General features: G+C 42.2%; 1 protein-coding gene across 3 annotated transcripts; it reads left to right on the top strand.

The window, feature by feature from the left end:
- The first annotated feature begins 422 nt into the window (after positions 1-422).
- Positions 423-21353, top strand: LOC122572827 (LIM/homeobox protein Lhx9-like). 3 transcript variants are annotated; one of them, XR_006318574.1, is made up of 8 exons: positions 423-773; positions 1473-1647; positions 3723-4033; positions 9384-9557; positions 10643-10875; positions 17238-17473; positions 18136-18722; positions 21308-21353. XR_006318574.1 is itself a non-coding variant. In XM_043738351.1 (7 exons), exons 3-7 carry the CDS (start codon positions 3756-3758, stop codon positions 18388-18390), a joined length of 1176 nt encoding a protein of 391 aa, XP_043594286.1. In that variant the 5' UTR covers positions 423-773; positions 1473-1647; positions 3723-3755; the 3' UTR covers positions 18391-21158. The 3 variants fall into 3 exon arrangements, 1 of the variants encoding a protein (XP_043594286.1); XR_006318573.1 differs by lacking the exon at positions 21308-21353 and adding an exon at positions 18825-21158; XM_043738351.1 differs by lacking the exon at positions 21308-21353 and having other exon boundaries at positions 18136-21158.
- The last annotated feature ends 5924 nt before the right edge of the window (positions 21354-27277 follow it).

The raw sequence follows: 27277 nt of genomic DNA, 5'->3' as shown, positions 1-27277 counted from the left end.
ACTGCAATACCATCCTCCATTCTTTCTCCACACAGGGATCTGCACAGTGAAACTCTTGCGAACCTACCGCTCAAAAAACCAATGCACCTAAGGAGCACCCATCCTTCTCAGCCACCCAAAGCAGAGCACCCAAGAACCTTCGACATCCCACAAACCCGATGACATAATTGACGCCCGCGAAGCGAGTTGTTCGAAGTGATTCTTGTCATCCGGCACGGAGGTCGACTAGATGCCGGCTACGTCGACGCGTCGTAGACGAAGACGCCATACACGGTCGGATATAACGTAAACGAAGACAGAGAGAGATCGCGGGAACGCGCAAACGCCAGGCGTCCCGACGCCTCTACCCCGTCGGGGTAGCCACCGAAAACCCCACCCCGTGGCTGCGACATCGGTGCACGCGGGGGCCAGCCCCTCTATTCTGCCATGCCGACGTCCGCCCCTGGCCCTGGCTGGCCAGCCCCAGGATCGTACTATTACGCCGACGGGGAACAGCTTCCCTCGCGGCCAACTCGACTGCCGACCTTATCCGCGACGCGCACGATTTTCCCTCGCCGGGCAAAAAGAGGAGCGGCGTCTCTCGGTCGGACGGGAAAGTGGCGTCTTCCGGCTCGGTTCCGTCGCCGAAACGAAACGGCGAGACACGCGAGAACGTGGCTGCGACACGAGTCTCGACCCCTGGTGATGATCTGCGAGCAAAGGTGATAGAGCAAGTTCTCGAGTGCGAGAGGAGAGGATCGACGAGAGGAACGAGACTGAATACGGGGAAGCAGGTAGAGGAATCCAAGGGTTGAGGTGGTTGATGGTGGTTGAGCAACGGGGAAGTTGGACGATTGAAGCGAGATCAGAAATATTGGATGTTCTATGCAATTATAATGGTCCTCGTGGATTTGTTCGTGGATTTGTTCGTGGAATCGTGTGGATGTTAGGATAGTTCCGTGGACGCGTTGGGTATAGGTAGTGACATCACGACGTGAGTGATGTCTTGGATGATGTGCGAAGTTTAAAAGTATCATGTTTGAATAGTAATCGCGTTGCCACAAGAAATATATAATTTTGGTAAATGTTTAAATGCTTTGGTACTAATGTAATAAGCTGAGCTTTTAGTGTCCTTTACTGGCATAACAATTTAGGTTAGTTCTATCGTTAGAACCTAGGGAATCGTTCGATAGATTCTAATTTGATTTCTATAGATTCCAATTCCATTTCTATTAATTCCGATGCGAATGCCATTTTTGAAGCAGGACAATTAAATAATCAGTAATTAGTCGATTCGAAAGAATTGCACCCATTGCACACCTATTTCACGCTATTCGGCTTTCCAACGCAGCATTTTCAATCGTCCAACGCTCTGCCTCGGCTTCCTCACCTCACGACTGCCGCGACCGCTTCCGACGGACCTCGAAAACGTCGACATTCGACTCTCGATCATCGACACTGAACCTGGAAAACCTTCCTACTCGTGATTCAAGGTCGACGCTGCCATTCAGATGGAAATAGCCAGGTTCGTGGAATAAATTCAGCGTTGTGGGAACGCTGGGACAGGAAGCGACGGCAGACAACGAGCAGACAGAGGAAGCGTCAAAGACGTCGGTAGCGTCGGTGGAATTCACCGTCGTGTTTACAGCTGGTTAAACTAACAATCATGTAAGTATGGATTCAAGATGAATTGGAGCATAGAAACAGAATTTCAAGCGAGGTTAGAACGAAGGCTGGTGTTGATTTAATGACTGAGATTGGCAGGATAATTGAGATGATCTTTATTGCAATTTAAGACCTTTCCATCTACTTGATGGTAATATAGGGATCATAGATAATTCGTTTCACTGTGTGTTAAATTAGCGTTACTGTGTAGATGTACGATGATTGAACAAAACAAATGAGATTATGTCTTTAATATAAGAATACTGTTGTTAAGTACTTGTCATTCGTATTAAAGCTTTTTAACCCTTTTAAGATAGATTTTTTTTTTTTTTTTTGCTGCAGGAAAAGATTTTTCTTTCATCAATTATTAATAGTAGACGCATATTTCCTTTAGTGAAACATATTCCTTTTTATAACGAAGATATAATGTATTGAAATTAGAACTACTTTTATGGAAAATAAATTCCAATGCCGTTCAGCGCTAATTAGTAACTTGTTAAAGTATAACCTTGCGTATATGCATCATCAAACGAGAATTTTTCTAAGAATATATCTAGAAAGCGCATTTCATTCTATCTTATCATCAACCAAAATTACCCAACCTACTCTCCCAATACCCACATACATGTACGATCATTCTGCAATCAAACGAAACACCCGAACTCCACGACAAATAATAAAGCAAAATCAGAATCGGAATATGAAAATCAGAGAGGCAGAAGTACAGTTAAAGGAAAGAACAAAAGAACAAGAGGAGCGCGAGTAGAACAGTTGTAAATCAAGGAGCACACTTTCGGTCTAATACGTCGGTGACAAGCGGCAGCAAAACGGCGTCACCTTGTGTAGGAACGAGGTGTACGGTGATTCCAGGCGACGTCACCTTCCATTTAACTTACGGAAATCACGTGCGGCCCGCGCTCGTAAAGGACGTTGAGTTATTGTGGCGATCCGCAAGCTTCTACTAATTAGCTCGCGGCCGATTCGAAACCGAGAGAGCCACTGCCCCGGGAGTCATTCATTAACGGGACAGCAGTCACGAATTGTTTTCATTCATCGGTTCTTGCGTGCGCCGCCGCCGAGAAGTGTCCTGAATGAATGCGGGGCCGCCTCTCCATCTTCCTCCTCCGCTTGCCTCCTCCTCCTCCTCCTCCGCTGCCTCCAAGAGGAGGAGGAGGAGGCTCCGAGTCCTTCGGCCACGATGCTCTTTCTCGTCATCGTGATGACGACGTGGAAAAAAGTTCCGGTTCGTGTCGCCTGTGAATTTTCACCCGCGTGAAATCGAGGACGAGTGGCTCGACCAGCCTCGAGTGTCAGCCCGCCAAATACAATTGCGGCGGCAGAAACTACCAGAGGAAAATTCATGGACCAGTGACCGGTACGGGATTAAAGTGTAAACGTTTTTATTTATCGATGTTCCATTGTACCGTTGTTCATTTTATGACGGCTGAAAATTGTATGTGGAGATTGCGTGAAAATTGGAAATCGTTTTGAAGGTTCTCTTTATGGGCAACGGGGATACGAGGGTTGAAAATAGAATATGTAACTTGGTGGTAACTTCATACGAGTATATGATATCCTTAAATGCGAATTTTCTAAGCAATTTAATAATATTAACCAACGTTAAAGAATATGTATGTACATTGTTATGAAATCGAAAGTGTTACCCGGAGAGCTCCTCAGATAACACTAATTTATGAGGAGTAATGAAATCAAAGAAGAATTTTGTTATTAAACTGTTAAATGATCGTGGAAATTAGGTCAGGTATCAACAGTATAAAAAATAATAACATAACATTATTCGACAACAGTAGTAAAGCATTAGTACAAGCTGATGAATCATTTATCTCAAGAAGCTTTTCGATACATACACACACACACACACACACACACAAAGTATTGTTATGTACAAGTATTATGTATAAGCATTATATATAATATAAAAGTATTATTTAAAGTATTATATCAAGTATTTAGCACAGTTTCATTCTATTGAATATAATCGAATTTTACTTATCGATATACCTGAAACTGCAATAATTCCATGCTCCGAACTGAAGAAGCAACTACGTTTGTGCCAGAATGCGCCGGTGGTCGCGGCGATTCTCCTCGAGATGCTGAAGGAAGTGGGCTGTGGGAGCAGCACACCCCCGCCAGGGGATGGTGCCATCAGCAATCGGCAGATCGGCACCGGTGAGAACAACAACACCGATGGTGGCCTCGGTTGCGGGGGTTGCGGCAGAGAGATAGCCGAACGATGGTACCTAAAGGCTGCGGATCGCGCGTGGCACTGCGGCTGCCTTCGTTGCTGCCATTGCCGTGTGCCTCTCGCCGCCGAGTTGACGTGCTTCGCCAGGGACGGCAACATCTACTGCAAAGAGGATTATTATAGGTTGGTAGAAGTAGTTGTAAGAGGATTAGGGTCGAGCGACGCTGAAGGGAATCTTAGAACGCGATCCTGTCCGCGAAACTGCGCCAGCTACCCCCATCCTAGGGAATTTTATTTGTGGATTGTACCACTCAGTTGTTTCAAGCATTGTCCAAGCTGGTTCTTTTATAACTGGCGTTTTCATTAGTTTAGTGGACAAAGTGGCTTGTATTTCTATCGAGTGCATTAAGTTTGAAATATTCTAATTTTGTAAGATATTGGAAATATTGGACACTATGACAGACATCCTTTAATGTGTAGATATTTGAATATCATACTTGTATTTAAATAAATATGGTACGATAAAAGTAAAGATTATCATATTTCAATCTCGACAAAAGGATAAACTCTCGATAAACAATCCCTTATTGTTGCAAGTTCTTCAATTTTTTGATCATTAGATACGATTCGACTATCTACAAAATTATCTTGAATTACCTACCTTCTATTTCTACGAATTTTGTATCACGCGGAATTGCTCTTACCTTTAAAATTTATATCTCTTATTATTTGTAGAATTATTTCTTTAAAAAAGAATGGAAATTAGTTTGTTGTATTCTTTCGTTAAATCCAAGTAATAATTGAAAATGTTCTTCGTGTTCGGTTCCCTCCTTTTTCGATATTTCACCATACGTTTTACGACACAAAGCGGATCCAACCATTCATCGTGGTATTTTACGTCGAATTACCGGGATGACGCGCGAAATTAATGCAAGATCCCCGAGCGTTGGTTGCCCGGGGCCGGCTTCCCGTTTCAGTATTTATTGGGGTATTCGCGAATTTGCATAGGAGCGTCCACCCCGCTCAAAACTTCGCCTGGACCACACAAAATGTCTACTAATGGCCAGCTCTAAACCGTGCTTGTCCTAGGTAGGCCTAACCTGGTCCTGAAATTCCGTTGTTGTGATACGTTCACCGCGATAAAAACACGCGGTCAGGATTTCCAGCGAACAACCTCTTTCCGCCATCGAATGACACTTCGTTTTTCTTCGCGTAGGTACGCCACTGTGCAGTTTCGATCGATCAAACGCATGCTGAATCCTTCGTGTTATTAATTTTGGTCTTTTGAACGAGTACCGCACACACATACACATCCCTCCGTTGTCTACTTTCTAAATTCTGGCACAAGAATTTAGAAATTTAGAAATTTGTTGATTTTATCTTTTAATTTTCATAGAAATTTGATTGGTTTTATAGAAAGCTCTTCTATGGAAACCATAACGTTCCTCATAAATTTAATAGTGCATTTTGGGGAATTCGAATAATTTTTTGTAAAATATATGGATAAACGCTTGTTTCTCAATCTTAATAAAAGTCGAGGACAATTTTGCCAAAACTATCTACGTGTCTTTAGTAATTGTAAGAAAATGAAATTGAAGTAATTCTTCATATAAATAAAGACGACTAGTAAATCCTATATTTGGTAGCTTTTAGTAGCTCATTAAGCAGATATATATATATTTATTTTATTAGGTATATTATTTATATTTATTATATTTATACATATAATGTAATGTTTTATTCTAAACTTAAATGCGTATTACCTTGCGCGCCGATTAACAATATAAAAATTTCAATAGCATGTTTCATCGTTCTGTAAGCACGCATTTGAACGCGGAAGCTCGCCAGGGCGGTGCAGATTAAGATATTAAAATGCAAAGTCTCGATGAATGAAATTAATTACATTAAACGTGGTTATTGTGGAGATGGTAATTAGATGCTGGGAATCTGTTATTGTGTTTTTGCCTATGAAAACGGGTGTTCTCGTTGAAATTCCGAGTGCAGTTAACGGACGGCGACGGAGAAGCACGCGTTGCATAATTCCTGTAGTTCTGGAAAGCGTGAGAATCGTTTCTTCTCTTTTTCGTTTCGGGGTTTTCCCCTTCCTCATCCACTGTTCGTTCTTTCCTTTCGGCGTTAAGCGGATTGAAACTGTTAAATTGACGAGAACTTCGACGAGAAACCAGCGTTAAATATTCAATCCCCTATGAATTATTCACTGCTAAAGTATTCTTGACCAACGAATAATATCAGTGGAACTTCTCCAATGCTTCGTTCTATGCATGAATTAATTAACAAAGCTAAAGATTGCTCTTAGAAAAGAATAAAGAATTTACATGATTTCCCAATATGTATCTTTCTTTCAGCGATCTTAGAGGCGAGGGAGAAGTATCGTTGAGTGAACGAAAAAAAAAATCCTGTGCAGAATCACAGAATCCAACGTTCTTTACTATACTGTCTTATGCATGAATAAATTAATGAACAAAGCTACAAGTTTGTGGTTAGAAAAATAAAATATTTACATTGGTGATCATTCAACATTTTTGATTAATCGATATTAAGGGAAATGGAGGGGGAAATATTGTGAAAAAAACGAAACATAAGAATCATAAGATTCAATGATATTTTCTATATTATTATCTTCAAGCATCGTTTCCTTGTTATTTTTGTAATGAGAGGAAAGGGTGATTGTGTTACAAGCTTCCCCATTTCGGTCCTGTAATCATTGTCTAATCAGTGATACGTAGGCCGCACGAGCCCCGGTGAAACGGAATAATTAAAGGGAACAAAACGAGTTCAGGTCTGACGAGGAAGATTTTTCAACGAACACGTTGTTACAGCCAGAAAACTGAAGCGTTTCTTTGCTGAGCTAAAGACAGTCGGAATAACGAATGCAACATTTCGCTGCGGCTTTAGCCGTAAGCTTCTCTTTACGAGGCTTTTTCCAGTGAAATATGATATTCCGCAAGCAAAACGACTCGTCAAAGAATCTACCCTCTTTCGGAGATGAGAATCGTATTTTTAAAGAACCTTTCTAGATATTAGAGTATTGGCAAATCAGTCATGATGTATACTATAAAAGAGATATGAAGTTATTTAACATATTATGAATGGATGACGAAATATCTCGCGTTTTATATTTATAATATAGGCCTTAGAATAATGTCATTAGATAAGTATTAATATTTAATTCTCAATAACGATAAATTCTTAGATAAATTTAAAAAGCAGCGTTAGCTCAAAACTATTGCAATTTAAAATAATTACAATCGATTATAACCGATAACCATTGCATGCTAGACATATTTTATTTAAAAGAATACAATCTGATTTGTAATAATACATCTAATCAGCAATGTCTCAAAATATTACACGTTCGAAGAAAAATACTCAAGCGAACTGTTAAAACGCAATTCCTCGTATAACCTGCTCACACCCATAAGCCACATCCTTTATCCTTGCCATCACAGCGATCCTCGAGTTTCAGAGATTCCAGACGAGGGTGGAACACGCCGTAGGCCGGTGTTCCTGCAGGCTGGAACTCCATGCTGCCGGTTCGTTAGAGAAGAATACAGCCGGCTCCCATGCAATATGCAACGATCCATATCCAGGCCAACCCCTTTGTCTCTATTTGGTTTTCGCGCTTCGAAAACTGTAACTTCGCCTCGATCGTCGACAACCGATATGAGAGCCTTGGCGAGGAAACCTCCACCTCCCTACTCTGTCTTCACCCCACCCTCTCTAACTCCCCTCTGGCCGCCTCCCTTCGCGGACGTTATGGTGTATTAGTGGAAGAAAAACGTAACCAGAGGGGGAACTGCATTGTTCTCCGATTTTGGTTCGAGCCGATAGTCACGAACAACGGGAGGTCACGTGCGCGCGCGAACGGGGAACAGTGGCAAGGATCGATGAATTCGAGCGACGATCGGGATCGTTGATTTTGTAATTAGGGGATTCTACGAAGAACGCGTGATCGAGAGCTCGAGGCTGTTCGAAGGAACCCGGAACGACGGCGACGCTCTTAGAAAGCCGGTTGCTACTGGTGAATCGAAACGGTTCCGTCGTATTAAGAGGGTTGATTGGTAGACAGATACCGGTAGGATATAGTTGAGTCATTGTATTCGTGGCTGGATATGGGATAGGTAAGGAGATCTTGCAGGATTTTCATCGCAGAGAAATATTCTTGTAGCTCCTGTTCATCTCTCTATGCCAGTGTTTGTGGGTTTATTAAAAGTAAAATAGAGGTCGAAATATTGTCGAATAAATGTTGAGTTTAGTTAATATCCATTGGATAATTAGCCTATGTAGCTTGTACACTCTTGCACGCAAGAATTAGTTGAGTTTTCAGATGAGAAGCAATTTGGGAAAATTTAATGTATACAAAATTTGCTCACGAAAGTATTTGGCTTGTAAAAATCTGTCAGTAATAATAGTCGTATCGTTACAATGTTATAAACTTTCAGAAAGTTTCGTATAATATGCATAATACAGACACATAATCGTAAACAATTTCTATGGTAAGTATACAGATATTTTCAGTGACGCTGTGATTGAAATTTAAAAATAATGATGAATTATTTGTATATTGTTGCATAACAATTAATAGTATTGACGTAGCACGTGTAATACTTAAACTTATCGCAACAATATTCACGAACAGACATTCTTGAGATAATATCAACTAGCGGCTGACCAGGCACGAGCATTATTCTACTTCGACGCGGATGAAAATGTAATCCACGTTAGAATTTCCCCGATCCGACAAAACGGAAAATGTTGCAATCGTAAATTGCATTAACTATACGTTATTGTACTGAAACTCGTTCAATTATAAAAATTTGTAGTCAGCACGGCGTGTTCAATGACCTGATTTATTTGTTTGTATATTTACAGTGGATTACATTCGTTGCCTACGTAAATGACGCGATATCGATAGCAACATCGAAGCCAGATACAGTAAGATACAGTACATGTTATACTCGGATAGTAGATCTTTTATTTTCAGAAACACTTTATCTCAACAAAATAACAAAATTAAACTTTGGTCGGAAACTTCTTCCAGCCACTGTAGTAGTTAACAGCAATCACATTGCACTCCGTTTCCTCATTACTTTCTCTATGAAGCAGTATAAAACGAGGATGATACCCATTATTAGAAAGTGGATGTTGGTGCAATTTCATTTTATAAACTCAACTAAAGAAGCGTAACATAGGTAGAATTAATTCAACAGTGTTTTTATATCACCACTATTTACCATATTTCACTTTGAATACTTTATATATTTTCATATCTTATATATATCCTGTATCCTTCTGCACCTTAAAGAAATTGTCTTCGAAGTAAGGCGGCACCAGCATGGCGGTGGCAAATATTTATTGCTTCGACTGTTATCAAATTAATAATGCTACCAAAAAAATATGCCGACCGCAAAGGGTTAGGTTTCATGCGAATTCATAAACGTCTGATCGTTATAATAATAATTATCTATAAAAGAATACGTCAATCGAAAAGATTTGTAATTTTAATCCGTAGGTTGTTCGCCGTTTCGAGATGTTCGCGATGTCGAGCGGGCATCTTCGCGACGGAGCTGGTGATGCGCGCGAGGGACTTGGTCTACCACGTGGCCTGTTTTACATGCGCCTCGTGCGGCACCCCGCTGAACAAGGGCGATCATTTCGGGCAGAGGGATGGCCTGGTCTACTGTAGGTGAGAAACACGAGCCCGAATTACCATCCTCCAAAGGCCGTCTCTTTGTTATCAACGAGTTTGATGACGAGAGTGACAGAAACACGAGGCGCGTCGACGTAGGACACTTATTATCGTTCGCTGCTCGCCTAATGACAGCCCTCCGGCGCGGGTGAATCCGGTTTTTTCTATTCTCAGAAACAGGATCGAAAGAGAGAAATAAACGGAGAGAGACAGAGAGTCGAGCTCGACGCGCGCTCTCGTAAAGAGAAAGACGTCGCGGTGCCGCTTGCCGCTCCGCGAGATCGATTCGACCGCCACTCTCGCCGGCTTATCAACGCTGCTCGTGCGTATTGCGTATCGATCCGCGTTCACGATCCATCAGCAACGGTTTCGCGCGAATAATCGTCAGTAGGAAGATCAGGGAGGAGAAGTTTAGTACAGGGTCTATGATTGATAGAGTAATCTCTCAAGACGACTGTTTATGTCTAAGGAAAGAGGTATCGAGTAGATGTAACCGCGCAACGCGCGGTGGTCGATTGTTTTGCAAAGAGTGAGGCTGGAAGGGGGATTGGGAAATTTAGAAACGAGCTTTGTTATTAAGAAACTTAAAGTTCCATACAAAAATGATTTTGACGCGAGAGTCAATAGCATGTACATTTTATTCGCCTGGAAGTTGTCTGTGGAAAGCGCTAAATGGGGATGTAACACGTATTTGCATATTTCTCGTGCGAAGGGTAGGAATGAAAGGGCGGTTAAAAACTATAGAAGTAGATAATTTCCTCTGGTACGAAGTTTGAAAAATTTCGAAAGGAAAGTTATTCGTCGAAGAAACAAAAAAAAAACGTAAGTCTGAAAATCGCGCGATCTATTTGAACAAAATTAAGGATTAACGGAATGGAGGGTTGCAAAAGGATCTATGATAAAACGCTGGATTCGCCGATCCATCGATTCGATTGTGGGCGGGAAGCGGCCTTGCCGTTCGTCTATCTCCTCTCGCGAGCGTGATCGCGTTCGCGCGTTCATCGAACTCGGAGGATAACGCAGGGTCGCCACTGAAATACTCGACAGCAAGGTTCACGAATGACGAGCTGGTCGGTCCCAAGACCTCACTACGAGTTGCTGTGCTGCGCGGGGGATTACGGGAGCGCAGCCAGCAATATCGAGGACATCGGCTCGCCGGGAGTGTCGCCGCTTCCGGCTTATTACAGCGCCGCGGAGCAGAGCCCGATCACCTCATCCGGTACCGTGCAGAAGGGTCGCCCCAGAAAGAGGAAGTTGTCGGAAGTCACCGGATCCGAGTTACCTGTCACGATGAGGCTGGCCGCTGGAGCCCTTGGTGAGTCACATTTTACTCTCCTTTTCGATTTTTTATTATTTTCTGATTTTTGTTTCTCTGTTATGTATTTTCCTTTCGTCGAATTTTTGAAGATTGTTTGACTGACTTTCAATTGATGTTGTGTGGATCAAATCGACGATAGAATATTTTTACAATGCAAGACCAGGCGTTAGGCAAGATTTTTAATTCAAAGTATTCTTGCGATTATAATTAAAGAAATACGGAGAATTTAAATACAAACTTGTTTTGTTCCTGTATTCTGTGCCTATATTTTTGCATGTTACATGCAGCATGTATATTATCACATATTAAAATTCCCTATAAATGCATAAATATTCGCAGTGTATTTGTTGTTTATTTATCACTGCACCACATCAGCTGAGCATCCATTCAATATATGAATTTATTTAACGGCAGTAACATTTTCTTCTTAGATAAAAATGATTTAATTAAACGTAAGAATGGCAGAGGAATATTACTTGAACTGGAGAACGAGTTGCAAAAAACATGCAGTTTTTTCACTGAGAAAGCAATGGGAAATTCCTGAGAAATATCGATCTCTGGGTTCGATCGGTAGGACGCGACGTCTGCGCCATCGTACCGCGGATCGATTAATCGCGCGGGCGACAGAGGGCAAAGAGAAATAGGCGAGGGACGAAGAAAAACGTCGGCCCCGGGGCCCTTTGTTCCTCCCGTCGTATAGTCGAAACAATAAAGAATTCACAAGAATCCAGTCTCGGCTGGGCTGGCGGCCTGAGGACGCAAATACGTGTAATTGGCAGTGGTGAAACAACGCGAGAACGTAAAAGAGGGATGGAAGGGGTTGCCAGAGGGATAATTGGGCCGGATGGTAAACGGGGGTGTGCTTTCAAACGTAGGTCTTAAAACCATGGGAACACGTGGTACTCTCGTTCGTGATCTCGTTTTCTTTCATCTCTCTTTTTCTCTCCGCTCAATATGTGTACACGCGAAACTCTTTTCCTCTTTCTCTCTTTCGAAACCACCTAGTAGTACCAGCTTTCTGTTTCTCTGCTCTCCATCCCTCGAATCGAGCAAGTGAGTCGGGGGAGTTGCATTATTTGCCGAGCAATGAGTATAATGGCTGGTTCCTTCGGTGTGTAAACATTTGCCCGAGCTTTCGAGGATCGCGGACCGCGAATCGGCCGGAGATTGTTCTCGCTCGCCTCGTTAGGCGTTCCCTCATCGACATACAAGCGGAATTCTTCGACGGAATTTCCACCGGCTGTCTAATTGATCCATGATTCAAGTGTGCGAGTGCACGAGACACGACACGGCCGAAGCGCACTCTTTGTTTCGCGTGTCGGACATGTGCCAGCCGGTCGAACGGTTTTCCTTTTCGAGAACCAATCGAACAAACGGCCAGCCAGTCGTTCGCCAATGTGTCCACGCATTTGGTCGTCGCGGCTGCTTCCAATTGAACTCGATGCTTAAATTGGCCTGCTCGATACGCCGGAAAACGTTTCGCTGGCCCCTTTACCGATGAGAACGAAGAAACGAAGGATCGAAAAAAAGGTGAAGGAGTAAACCGTTTGTGAAGATTTGTGGATGCTGTTCTCATTTTATATCATTCTGACATTTATTACGAGTAACGTAATAAATCCTTAAATTCGTATACAGGCTGTTTCTGATAACAAGAAACTAAGCATATCACAGCAATCTCGCTTGGACTCAAGAATAAATTTCAAGTTTCAAACATTGTTATACACAAAGAAATTAAAATTTATTGTCCATGAACAAATACGTTCGAAGAAATACGAATACGTGTTCGCCGCGTTTGATATTAAAAGTGCAATAAATTTTGACGACAAAGAAACAATTATTCTCTAAATCTTTCATTTTGAATTCTTCTCCGCTTGCCATGCAAGGGTTAATTCACCGAGACATTTACTACCCCCGGAAGCAAGATCGCACTGCGCGATCCCCCAAAAATCACCACCGCGGTAAATTCGTTTAATGCCCTCGTGGAACAGGCTCGTTTGTCGGTGCGACAACGTTTTCGTCCGCGATATCCCCGCGTCTCGTTTGTTTCACGATGTTTACGACGTTTCGAGGCCTCGCTCGCCATCGTCCCCGGTTATTTTATAATCGACGCGCGATCACAGAGAATCACTTTCGGGCTACCGGGGTCGGAATTTACGATCAACAGCCATAAAATCGGCCATGAAGAGTCCAGTTTGAGCGACGCGCAGCCTTGGACGGGGTGGGAACCGACCGACTGGTTCGCGTTTTATTGTCTTTATATATAATTGGGACACTTTTTGCCGGACGATCCACCGGATCCCTCGAACTATTCCGTCTGGACGTCGGCAGGCGCGTTCGATGAATCGCTGGAATTGCGACCACGATAAGGCCGTCGTTTCTCCGCCACCGAAAATACCTTTGTCCACCGCGGTTACGGTTCTTGCGGCGCTGAAAAATTAGCTCCCTTCAGAGACTTCGTTTCTGTTTGTCCAATAGGCAGAGCGGTCATTTCGCGAAGTACATTTTCTGCAGGTTCCGTGCGTTTTTGTTGGAAGTTTGTCCTTAAGAGGTTTATTTAAAGCGATTTACTAATCATTTTACAGAAAGTTGAAGGAGTAAAGTTCGTGTTATACGTAAACTGTGAACGTTTACTCATTTATGGGGAATTTAAGTGTACAGAATATACATAACACGCGAGAAAATATGAAATATCCACAGTTTCAATAGAACGATGTAGAGGATAAAAAAAGATTATTACATACCTTTCTTTGTAAGAAACTTGGATATACTGTTTACTAGCAATAAATAGCCCTCTTTTTTTACTAACAACATTGTTAATTTAATTTTTTGCTTTTCATCTCAAATGACGTACAATATCTAACGATACAACACAGTTCAAATCGAGTGTCATGATTCCTTCCGGATTTCATCCTCCGATAATACCTTTTACCATCAAAATAACCATAAAGGGACCCTCAAACCTCGCTGAAAATTTCCCCAAATACCGGAAGAAGAGTTAAGACGGGCGTTGGTACGGCCGATTTCACCGTTCGTCGGGGGATTCGAACTCGAGGCACGCCGGTCGCGCGAACGGAGAAAAGGCTAGGCTCCGCGGACAGTGACAGATGGGTATCGGTGGCGAGATGCATCGATTGGCCGATCTGGCAGGAAAAGAATGCTGCCGTGGCCAATACGTGGCCGCAGCCAGCAGAATGGCCGGCGGAACACTATAATGCCGCCTGCGTGAGTTTCTTGCTGACTCGAAGACGGCCCTCGTCGTCGACCATCCGTGCCATCCGCGTGATTTCGGCCTCTAGCCCGGACCTGACAAATTGTAATCTCATTCTTGAACCACGAAAACCGTCCTCGACACCCCATCTCCTCTATTCCCCTACCTCTAACTGCCGTTTACCCCTCGTCCTCCCGCCACGCAGGGAGACTCGGCTTGGGAACCAGGCCAGTTCGATGAAAAAACTTGCGTATTCCTTTTGCAGGGCCGTTCGCTCGAGTTTATTGATAGAGTTGGTTCTAGGGAAAGCGATCCGTTTGGGAATTGAACGGAGTCACCAAGAACCACAATTTTCTTTAACTTTTTTCGTGGATAATGGAACGGAAGATTGGATGAAAACTGGGTTTTTTGAGGTGGATGTGATTTAACGTAACGAGTCAGAGTGTAGGATATTTCATTAAGTTTAGCGTGAAATTGTTGAGAAATAACCGATGCTTCTGTAGATTGCAATGGTAGTTTATTGCGTCATTTCATTTTTTGAAATGATGTTTGTTATTATCGTTCCATCTGTTCTCCGCAAATCATGTCAAGCATAGACATATCAAGTTTATTCAAAATAAACCTATCTAGATCAAAAATACAAAGAATCGTTACTTCATGTTCGCCCAACCCATAGAAAATTCGCCAATAAGAAAGTATTTGATCAACATCAACCCTTAGCATGTCTCCTATTCCAGTTTCTTGCAATACTTCGGTATACTACCTCTATATCTTACTACCGAATCGAGCTTATTTCTCGAATAACACTAAAAAGCCAAGCCATACGAAGAACGCAAGAAATTATTGCTTCATCAGCAACCAATACCAATACCATACTACCCTCAAGAAAATCAACTTTATAATCAATCCATCAGCACTCAGTTACGGACTCTCAACCTCTGCCCAGCAAGAAATTCCCCAAAGTATTATACAATCCCTATCGAATCACGACTTTTCCAAACACGATGCCAACTTATATAGAAACAAAAATCGATGTCGTTCACCCCGGCGAACAAAACAAATTCCACTGGCGGTGTGGCCGTCCGCGAGAGCGGTTCTTCTCTTTTCTGGATCGCGAGCCAGAACGCGGAGAACAGCTCGTCGCGTCCGTAGGGAATGGAAGTTCGGGACAATAAACAGTAATGGCGGATACGTGCTCGGGGATTTACTTCTGGTCGGGTGTTCCCCCCGTCGCCCCATCCCCCTTGCGCGCGCTCGCCTGTCCACGAACGTCGCCTGGAACCCGTTCTTTCTCTCCGATTGAATTCAATGGTTACCCTCGTCGTCTTATTTATTGGATGCGTTCCTTCGCTCCGCCGGCGCGCAACAACTGCAACTTGCAACGGCACTGAACGGTTGCACACCGATGTCGTCCCTCTTTCGATGCTCTCGCGCTGCTTTTATCCACGGGCACGACGACGCTGCTGTTGCCCGAGCTGCAACAGCGCTTACGTGCGCGGAAATTCGTTTCGCGTGCACACAGCTGTACCGCCGGCTTTCCGTGGACAGGGGTTGGAGGAAGAGAAGAGAACGAAGATCGATCGGTCGATCTTGTGGAAAGATTTAGATGGTTCGCGAACATGCTGACGCTGAAGAATCGGTGGCCAGAGTTTTGGCTAGCTTTGAGATAAGACGAGCGGGGGTTGGTTTATAGATGGAACGAGTAAAGTTGGGATTTGGTCTTGAGCGATTGTTCTTGATATGTCCGGTTCGTTTTCTTCGTGGAGAATGTCGTATATAGCGTCGATAAGATGGAAAACTACGAAATACACGATTTTTGGATAACATTAAATTGCATGTGAAATATCTTCTTATATCATCACGATTGAAAGAAATAACTAGGTGGTCATTGTTAGATAATTCTGTTTAATGTTTCTGTTTCTGCAAAATTCAGTCGAGATTTTCTCTGTTTTTAACGAATTATTTTAGTTCGAGAAAAACATAAAAGAATTATTTAAACAAGCCGATGAAACGGGATGCCTTGTAATTCGTAAGGAAAATGAAAGAATTATTCTTGATATAATGTTATTTCTCGTTTCAATTTGATGTATAATGATTTGATTAGAACGATAAAAGTGCTTTTGTAAAAAAATCAGGAATTTCAAAAAGACATGAACATAAGACGAGTCGTATCTAATTTGTTGATCTGTTTCTAAACTTTCTTCACCAATGGTGATCAACCATCTTTTATCGTCCTGAAAAAATATGATCCTTTTTGAAGATCGCTGTTTGACGATTGTCGCCAAACAGAAGAACAAATCGTTCGATAGATAGGTCAGATAGTCGCCTAGTACCGATTGATGGATCACGAGCGTTCTGTAACGATCAGACTGGAATCTTCTCATTTAGCATCGGCCGTTCTGTGTCGTTCGATCGTCGTCTGCTTTTTTCTCCAGCTTTGCTGTCCAATCTTTTTACATCAAACATGACTGAACTTCTTTCGCGTATCCGATAAGCCGACAGGACTAAAAAATCTTTGTAACAGATGCTCGACACTCTTGAACTCTATACTCGTGTGCACAACCATTTAGTTTCGTTTGATGATTTATTAACGCAGTACACCCATTGGTCGTTAATTTTCTTGAGAAAGATAAAATTCAACCATTGTTTATTCCGCGTTAAATCTCTTCAATGCACCAAGCATTACGTATGATACATAGACTTTTATCTTGACACTATAGCTATTGCATAAATATAAAAAATACTATCGATTAATTTAGTTGGAAAAGTTAGAATTCAAGCGTCTTTTATTCTACGTTAGATCTCTTTTATTCTATAAAAAATGATCTTCACATCGAATATACTCCTTAGATCTTCATATTACTATTTTAATCATCGCACAAATACAGAGAAAAATATTTGAACCGAGAGTGAGACTTTTTGTTGGCTTGTTATGCTCTTAAATAGCTCATGGCCAGTACTACTTTCATTTTATCTTATATTCTACGATAGCTTTTTCATATGCAGCAGTGAATCGAATAAATCAAGCTTTCGAAGAAATATCAAGGAATTTAATATTCCCTAAATTCCAAGCCGTCCAATTAAATATCCAACAGTATAAACCGGAGGAAGGGATTGAAATATCGAATAAAGGAAGGTAATTTGGTTGCAGAGCTGCTTCACCCAACCGAACTGTCCTCGTCCATGGAATCTTTGGCGGCGTACGAAGCGTCTGTCGGTTCTCCCGGGCCGGTGCATCAGAGCCAGCGAACGAAGCGGATGAGAACGAGCTTCAAGCACCATCAGTTGCGGACGATGAAGAATTATTTTGCTATAAATCAGAACCCCGACGCGAAGGACCTCAAGCAACTGGCGCAGAAGACGGGGCTCTCGAAGAGGGTGCTTCAGGTAGGAAATAAATTTCAGCCTTGGTTTCCTTCGTTTCGAATCCAATTTTAAATCGATGTCGTGTTGAAACTCCTATGCGAAAAATAATTAGCGATATGATGTCCTTTTTCGTTTTATTAGATGCATATAACACTAGAGAGCATCGTTTTTATATTTAATAAGATGTTAACAGGTTGAGTATCTTTTCGTAACGTGTAACAGAAATGAGTTTGATAATTAATTTAAAAAGAGTATGCAATAATTTTATTTTTCTTCAATATTGCATTTTCCTCTTTAGTTATATTCGTATACAGTCATTTTTAATTATGTTTAAGTATATTCAAAAGAAATTCAATATCATGGAGGAAAACTTGAGATAATCGGCACGATACAACAAAGGAAATTAGCACAGTAACTTTAATTGTATAATATATGCAATAATTGAATTTTTATTCGATATTAAATATTTCCATCACCTATATTCGCGTAGGATCATTCCTAATTTCAAAAAATCGACACATATTTTCCAAACTTCAATTACTATCATACAACATCCATTAGCTACTTCTATCATTTTTGTTACCATTCTTTTTCGTCATACTACATTCGATAGAAAAACTGTCTAAGAATGTGCTCGAAGCGAAGGAATAACGAGTCCTGAGTAAGGTTCTCGGTTCGTGCAGGTTTGGTTCCAAAATGCCCGCGCGAAATGGCGACGGAACATGATGAGGCAGGAGGGCAACACGACGACGAGCAACGTGGGGTGTCCAGGTACGCCTGTGCCGTCGAACACGGCTGGCTCGCCGAACGTAGGACCGGCAGCCAGCATCCTAGGGGACAGCAACAGCATGCCGTCGACCTCGATGGAGGAGCTCCATGCTCTTCATCACCTACATTCCGGCGTTTCCTCTCAGGTCTCGTTCTCCGATCTTTACTGACGACGGCTTGAGATGGAGGAAGACAGCTACAGCAGCCTTTCCAGCCATCTTGGATGAAGGATCGCCGCGTCTTTCTTTTCGGATCGATTTTCGACGCGTTCAATTTCAGAGGAAAAACGTGCTCCTCCGGAATCGATTCGATTTTCATCTGCATTTCTGCTCGAGATTTTCGACGTTGATCGTTGACCAACGGACGAACCACATTCTGGTTCCGTAAAGATGCATAGAAGGATGCGTTTCTGTTAGCGTTTCACGCGATTCCTCCTCTGAATGGCGGAAGAATCGAATTCTGGGCGATGAGATTTATCGCTGAACCTTTGACGAATTTCCTGGTGAGTAATAAATCCCAATATTCTCCAGTTGGTAGGCTTAGGTTTATTTGTATACTAAAGACACTGATCTGTTTAACGATCCCGATTAAACTTGCTTGTTAGAAAGTCAACGTTTCTTAATTAATAAGCGACACGTGGTGAATGAAGACGTTTACAATCGCTAATGGGTTGCGAACAGTTTCTGCCTACGAGCTTGTCAAATCCCCGCAATTATCGCATTCGTTCAAGCAAAACCGACTATTAAACGCCTTTCAACGATTATACTTGAACAATCTGCAAACGTCAATTACACGTAACAAGAACAAACGGTCGTTCATCGATCACCAGCCTTAATTTACGTGGCGAGCCACATGCTAAAAACGATCTATCTATTCATCAACTGCCCATAGATCGCTTCATAAACGGATCGAATCAAACAAAGTTGTTGAATCCAAAAGTTTGGATCTATCTAAAAACATACAATCGGCTCGCCACTGCTCATCAAGAAATGGTCAAGGTTCGCGATAAAAGGCAGATAAAGTTACGCCAACAGCGTTTTAGCTGAAACGGATTATGTTTAAGTAATCAGTGATAATAATCATAGTTCCATGCACATCCGAATTACCAAAGGTACTAGGCGATAGTTTGTCTCGCTAGCGAAAGCGTGAATCGGATTTGGGTGCTGAAGGTTGAGGTACCATCGAGGGATTCGTCGAAATAGGGGGAAGAAACGGCCTTGTTCCACAGCGATAAAACTGTCCCATAGCGTTCTTTGGATCGAAAGGCTAAGGAGGGTTCCGACAGAATGGGCGTAGCTCTCCTCCAGCGTGTAATTATATTATACCGCAGGATTATTTCATTTGTTCCAACTGGTCCGGTTTTGAGTCTTTAAATGGCTATTTCGTGCAATTGATTCTTGGAGCGGTTTCACACTAACGATTTCTATTTTATTTAATTGTTATTTCGCACGGTATATCGGTCTAAAGAAACAGCAACATATCTGGCATTTCTTATCTTTAATTTGTTATTACTTTGCAGAATGCATTGATTAATAAAATCGTGAAAAAAAATCTTGCTCTTACATTATCTTGCGTTTTAGTTTTGTGCTCGATGGTTTGAAAATGTGAAACGATCGTGATGGATCGATATAGCCGAAATTGTATCGATATCTCGATAGTGTTCCTCTTCTGTGTCATCCTGATCCGACTTCGCGCGCTGCTTCACTCCTCCTTTTTAGCCAAAAACCGTGTCACGAAGACACTTTTTGATAACGGCGATTTACGGGCTAGAGAATCGCGAACGACAGGTGTGGTAAAACGGCGTTCCTCTCCTCGTGCCAAAAACGTACGTACATACGAGTAGCTAAGATACGAGTTCTTTTTGTACGGTGTCAAGCGAATCCAAGGTAATTGCAAGATTTTTCAAATAAAATTACTATTTTTCTTTTCCAATTAATCTCGAATAAGCGTGATGTCCTCGTATTTTACAATTGATCGCTTATCATTGCGAAAAATGAAGAAGTTAAGAAAAGAAGGAAGGATCGTAGAAACGAAGGGATTCTTCATCTAGTCAAATGGATCTACGATCTTTGGATTCGATCGACACGAAATACACTCATTCGACCACTGACGACACGGTATGTATATTATAGATAATGAAAATTAGCGAACAGATCGCAAAGTCTTTAGCCAGGCGTAAGCAACATAGTAAAACGCTTGGGATTATCGAGTATCCTAAGTGCGATCATCAACGTGTAGCAAAGTGATGGACGTTGAGAACCGAGAAAGAAGAGAACCAGAGTAAAAAGAAAAAAAAAAGAAAGAAACGAATTATCGATGCGGACTTTCATCGCGTGACACACGCGTGCGTCACATTTTCGACATGACGTTAAAAAACGACAGAAAAGAAAAAAAAAAAGATAGAAACGAGGATTCCTATGGTGAGAAGAAGAAATTTATTTGTAACAATCGAGAACTTATAATTTTTATATATATACGTCGTAATTAGAAAATGATATTTATCGACTGCAAGCGACAAGACGTTTCGATGATAAATGATCGTTCTGATGGAATTCTAAATCCCGTGATTCCTTTTACCGAAATGAAAATTTCCTTCCTTGCCCCGCGGACAACATCTCGTCAATTATCGCGATGGACCGCCGACCACAGCGGTTTTTCTAACATCTTTCCACATTTTGCGACACAACACCCGTCGAGTCGGGAATAGTCTGCATAGTCGGCAAAGTGGCGGCAGTCGCATGTTAGGCATGTGTAGCATAGCGATGATTTAATGTACGTCAGCGTCTTAAAATCGAAACAAGAAAAGTAAAACAGACACACACACATACGCATATGGGTGAACCAATTATGTAAAACTGTATAGATGAAATTAATGTGCAGCATTCGAGTGCGACTATTATCGTATAATAAATAGTTACGTACATCTGAACTTTAAAAATGTCGTTGCTCATTTCCTCTGTTTTATATTATCCATCATTTCCTCCGCTTTTCTCAATTTCTACTTCTATTTTTAATTTCCTCTTTCAACCTATTTGTCTTACTTACTTAAAAAAGATGGTAATTCAAAAACTCTCTATTTTCGCATAGACAAGAGTCAACGTTATTTTCCCACTAATTCAAGACAAAGTAAATAAAAGAAACCATCAGAAATTCGAAAAAGAAGAACCCGGGCGAAAAACGAAGTTACCAAAATCACCCCCAATCGGAGGAGCAAAGGATCCCACGAGTCTCGTTCCGTTCTTAATTGAATAGCAAATTAAGCCCCTATCCCTGGCCAAAAAGAGACGTCGAGGTCCGAAGCTGGAGACGCGGCCTCCAAAAAGTTACTCTTCGAACGTACGGATAATATCCAGACACGGTATCATGAAACGTGAATTTTATTCATCTTACACTATGCATCTTCCGTGTCTCGGCCCTCGGCCAAAAGGATCCCGCTTAAATTCCCAGTCTTGATAATCATGTTCCTGCGATATCAATAACCACTTTGCGAGATATTCTCCATGACCCGTCTTCATACGGTTTGTCTGCCCGTATTTCCGCCACACGCGAGCCGGTCGCGGCGAGATCTGGCCGTGGAGAACAAGTGCGAGTTCTAATTAGCATCAAATTAGGTATTTAAGGATTTCACGTTCGTGCGTGAACGAATTACGTAGAGGGGTAGAGTGTGTAAGTAGTGGGAGAAGGTTGAAAACGGAGGAGAAAAGGGATTCGACGTTCAAAGAAGAAGAAGAAGAAGAAGAAGAAGGAGAAGCAGAAGAAGAAGAAGACGAGGAAGAGGAACGGTAGAGGAGAAAGAGGAGGAAGAAGAGGAAGGTCGAGAGGCGGAAGAAAAAGAAGACGAAGGTCTCCTACTTAGGGGTTATACCAACATAGGGACCTCTCGTGTAAATTGTAGGCCCCAGAGTCGTATAAGTGCAGCGCGTTGTACGGCGTATACATATATTTCGTCGGCGCTCATATAAGTTAATTTTCAATCTATATGCGGGTTCTCGGATGGCGCGCGGCGACTCATCAACGAAATGAAGAAATTGAGACTCTCGTTAATATTTAATGAGCGCGAGGAGGATACAATGGCCAGACCCATCCGCGGGGACTTGGAAATATCACCTTCGCGAGCGAACGCAGAGCGCGCACGATGCCGTGCGTTTACGGGCGTGTTAACGCGACTAAGATCCTGAATGGACCAAGAATCTTTTTATTCAAACATGTAGAAATATGATTTTGCAGATAATATCGAAATTATTCCAAGTTATTTATGTACTTTTATTGGTTTCGTTCTTATCATTAAATTCGGAGCAATTTTTGAGTAAAATTCAAACGAGTTAAAGAATTCATCTCGTTGCTACCATAAGAAATATGTTTCAATATGTTTGAGCGCATGTAAGGCTTGTGTTCAAATGCATTTTCTATATGTTGCTTAATTTATGATACCTATCTATATAATCTCCGTACACATTGTATCATAATATATATTTTCCGTATAATTTTCGTATCATTTAATCAGACACATTTACATACATATGACACAAAATTTTCATTTCGTTAAACATACCAGATTCGTACATTTCTGCTACTGAAAGTGCTAGGTAGAATGATAGTAATTATATCTAGCATTTAAATATACACGCGCATATCTGTTCGATATGAAGAAAAACTGCTTCGGCCTGTACAGCAGAAGTACTTCCAATTTCGTGAATGTTACAGAGAAACTTTGTTTCAAGAATTTAACAAAATCAACCATTCCGATCCAACCATTAACAGTGTTCGTTCTGTTTACCGTTCGAAAGATCAAACGATGATCGCACCTTTCAAAAGGATCCAATTTGTGGCCCTTTTGTTGGCTGGCCTATTTACAACTAATTTACGAGCCGGTCCATCGACAGGGGAGGCATATGTATAAACTTTTAACGAGAAGGGACACGTCGATGCAAGAAGCCTTGGAAACATCGCAGATACGTGCGCATCCATGAATTCCGTGTATTTTCTGGGTTGTCGAAAAGCAGTCGTCGTTGCTCGCTACCTTTTACAGCGGCGACAGCTGCGTCCAAAATCTGGTCCTCCCCTTTTATTGGCGATCGCGAATCGTGACCGTCTGCCTTGTGCCCTTTATCTCCCGCGACACGCTGTTCGAATACGGCCGCTCAATACGTTTCGAACCGTGCCTCTTTTTCGCTGATTAACCTGATTCTCTGGGCACGAGACGCGACAAAGTGCTTCTCTGTCGAATCGAGACCGAAAAGAAATATCTCTGAATCGCCAACAGCGATGTTTCCGAATGTCGCCCATAAGCGTCTCAGATGTGTTCGATGTACATTTTCTGTACGTTTTAAACATCTTTCTGGCGATTCATTATTGAATTTATGGTAATTTTCATTATGTAATGTACTCTGACACGATTAAAATAAATAAGTTTCGATTTCAATAAAAATCAACATTAATTCTGTTGGAAGCACTTGCATGTCCTTAGTAATTTCAGAAATTTTTCATTTTGAATTTTGGTTGAAGGAACACGCGAATGTATGGAATATATATAATATACAAAGATATATAAAATACGCGATATGAAATATTAGTTATAATATTTACTAAATGAAATGAATTTCTGTTCATAGCCATATTTGAACGCAACGAATACTCTATACCATCTCTTTCAAGTTTCATTTCATTATAGTATTATAACGATTTCGTTAAAAGATAAAGCTTTTGTTGGAAGATTTAAGAATAATTTCTCCTTCTCACGCATCCTGTGTTCACCTGTTCCATCTCATCGTATCTCTTTGGCTAAATGTTCTTACTTCTATTCATTAAATGTCGTATCAAGAGTAAAAAGATTGCCGCTAATTAGGTCAGGCTCCCTTAATACTCTCGCATTATCTTCGCATAATTTTTCCGTATCGCGTAATTACATAGTATGCTACAGCCACACGATTATCGGCAATCTGCACAAAACGGAAGCTCGCAAATTACTTCAACGAGATCGATTTACAACTCGTAATAACAAGACGGTTCGGCTCCTCGTTGCCGCAAGTGTCATACGCTCGCGAAATCGCTTGCACACCTTCCTCTTTTTATCGCGATCCCACGGCCCACCCGTTCGACCGCCTTTGAAAATCGGCCACCAATACCACACGAGAAAAATTTATGTTTCCGTACGCGTGGACTTGTTTGCAAGGTGATCGGACGGTAGGCGACGATGAGTCGCGAGAACAGCGGAGGGTCGTGCACGATTAATTTACAGATTGCGTAATCTGTTGAGCTCCAATGTTAATGAATAGCACGACATCACTGTATTGTTGAAACGGTAATGCTGCGCATTTCTACTTTAATCTACGTAGAAAAGTATCGAAATAAAATGATCCCAAAATGGTTACTTCACGAGATATTTTAATTCTCCGGTCGCCGGCGATTTCCATATTTCTCTGTACAAAATCGCGAACGATTTTCATATCTTTCTGTACAAAATTATTTTCGTATTTTCTGTGCAAAATCACGGACAAAGTTTATATCCCGCGTAGATTTATTATAAGAAGACTTTTAACGAGATATAAAACGTAAGTATAATTATTAACAGAGTAAGTAGCGGTGATTTCGACGTTGCTCGCGGTTGAAGAGTTAAACGGATATCTTTATTGTAGAAGATGTTGAAATATAATACTTTTTAAATACAATAAACGAACAAGCAACAGATCTAACGTAGATACAACTGAGAAAGTAATTGCAACTTTTTATATAACGTACGTGCACAATTGTCACACATCTGGTGACAAGCGATATTTCGTCTCTACATATGCATTACCTGCTGTCTGTTCGGCAACGGTGCGAAAACGCGCGAGAAAGAATCGCTCGTCTGCATCGAGCCTTACAGGTGTTTACACGGTCGAGCCAACTTCATTTGTCCGTGGAAATCGGCCGACCTTTAACACCACGCTCTCACACGATTGAATAGAGCTGTGATATTCGTCTCTTTAACGCGGAGGAGCGAGATGGAACGAGGTAACAGGTTGCCCGTGTTCACACATAAGTAGACACTGGCAGCTGGGTGTGTGTAAAGGTGTGACGGGGAGAAAGCAAGAGGGATCCCCGTGTCCCATGACCGATCGAATTTTACGTTAATTAGTTAAGCATCGTTAAGCTGCACGCGAGGGCGTCCGGGTGTCGCGAGTAACGAAGGAGCTGGTATAATGGAAATTCTCTATGCGTGTGGAATGAATCGTATTTCTGTATTGGCTATTGAAGAGTATTCGTGAAACGTCCTTTTGCCTTTGGTTGAAAAGATTATTTATTAGTTAGGGCTGCGTTAACTGGTCATTGATATTCCTACCAGTTGTTGAAACTGACTGTATGATGCGAGTCTCTGATGTTACATACACGTCAATTCGTAAGCCTTACAATACTTTTGTTTTATTACACGAGATATATTGGACCAACTTTATGAATTGAAATATAGAGAGAAATGACGACCATTGATATTGTTTTTAAGGAATCTTTCTTCTATAGCATATTGTATATTGATTATACACTCGAGCAATGAAATTGAGAACTGCATAAAAAGTGGAGACGAAAAGAAATTGGTCCAGAGAACAGAACAATCTGTTCATTTATACCTAATATACCGTACAGCGAACCAGAAACACTAAAGTCGCTGCCCTATGATTAATTCTCAATCACCCAGTTTCCTACACGTTCTTAGAATTTGGACCGATTTTTTCCACACCCTGTACGAAGAAACCACTAACCAAAACATCGAAGCAGACCTAGAAGAGGCACGGTCCTCCAATTAGTCCCTGCGCAACCTGTATTCCTCTACATTTCAATTGGCCGACGATCATCGAAATGATTCGGCAAAAGGTAAAAAGCGTGAGCACAAATCCTCCATCGGGAGAAAGAGAGCAAACTGTCTGAAAATCGTCGCATTCTCGGATCGGTAGTCGAGTGGCAACAAGAACGAAAGGACGCCTGTCAAGAAACGGTACAGGCGAGGGATCGTTGGAAAAGATCGACCCGGGGAGATGTCTTGAAGCCTTCGGTAGCTGGTCGGTATCCGGTCGGTGTCGAAGCGGCTGACCAGCTTAAAAAGTGGACCAATTTTCAGTAATTTGTACGCGTTGGAGCCGCGAACGCGCACGTATCCGTTCGTGCTGGCAGCAAGATCGTGGTCTCCTCTTTCGATCCATTCGCGAATACCGTATACTCTCGGCGGAAGACGGTAGCGCACGTACGTACGTGCATGTATGTAAGTACATACGTCCATCTGGAAAGAAGGTGTAAAAGGCAAGATGAAGGACAACGCTGGAGAAGGGGCAGGATGACAGGAGAGTGGGACGGAGAATGGAGTTCTCCAAGAAGGGTGGCTAGCAGAAGGATATTTTCGAGGGAAGAGGAAGCCTTCCACGGTGTTCACGAGTTCGGTCGATAGTCTTTTGTTCTGTCAAACGTCGAAACGTGGACCGCGCCCGGTCCCTCCGGCGAGGGAGAACGAAACAGGAGAGGCGGGGAGCCGAGGTAAGGTAGAACAGAAGCCTCTCTTCCCCTGACTTCTTCCCTTGGTTTCCCTTCTCTGTTGGTCATAGCTGGCTCTTTCACCCGAAGGACAAGGAGAACGTAGCAGAGGAGACAACGAGAGAGGGCCTGGAGAAGCGGAGTTTTTATTGGGGCGGCTGCTCTTGCAGCTAGGGTCCGGCAATCGTCTCTTGCCAACTCGATATATACACGACTGTCTCTTCTCTGTGGCGGGTAGAGAAGTTGGCGAACGTGTGGTGTATAAGTAGTACTTATACATACACAGGAACGTTTCACGACTACACACAAGGATGGATTACATTGGCTGGGCGCAAGAGAGGAGGCCGCGACTCGTTTTCTGACTGTAAGAAGGGCAGCCAGAGAGCCAGCTGCTACCGCCAGCATCTACCGCCATTGCATTGGATGTTACGCTTCCGCCGATAGCCGAGGGGACCCGTCGTCCACCTCGCGTCCTCTCCTCGCTCTCTGTATATCTCTCTGTGTTTCTTCTCTTTCGTTCTTTGCCCGTTCTTCTCCGTGTCCGCGAGTCGCGATAAG

Source organism: Bombus pyrosoma, linkage group LG11 (genome assembly GCF_014825855.1).
Source record: "Bombus pyrosoma isolate SC7728 linkage group LG11, ASM1482585v1, whole genome shotgun sequence".
In the NCBI taxonomy this organism is placed as follows: Eukaryota; Metazoa; Arthropoda; class Insecta; order Hymenoptera; family Apidae; genus Bombus; species Bombus pyrosoma.
Note: the sequence above shows the minus strand (reverse complement) of the source record. Positions and strands in the feature narration are given on the sequence as shown.

Excerpts from the sequence above, each read along its gene's own strand:
- LOC122572827 (XM_043738351.1), top strand. The coding sequence starts at position 3,756 with ATGCTGAAGGAAGTGGGCTGTGGGAGCAGCACACCCCCGCCAGGGGAT. Across the intron at positions 9,558-10,642 it reads GATGGCCTGGTCTACTGTAG|ACCTCACTACGAGTTGCTGT; the intron begins GTGAGAAACACG and ends GTCGGTCCCAAG. Across the intron at positions 17,474-18,135 it reads TCTCGAAGAGGGTGCTTCAG|GTTTGGTTCCAAAATGCCCG; the intron begins GTAGGAAATAAA and ends CGGTTCGTGCAG.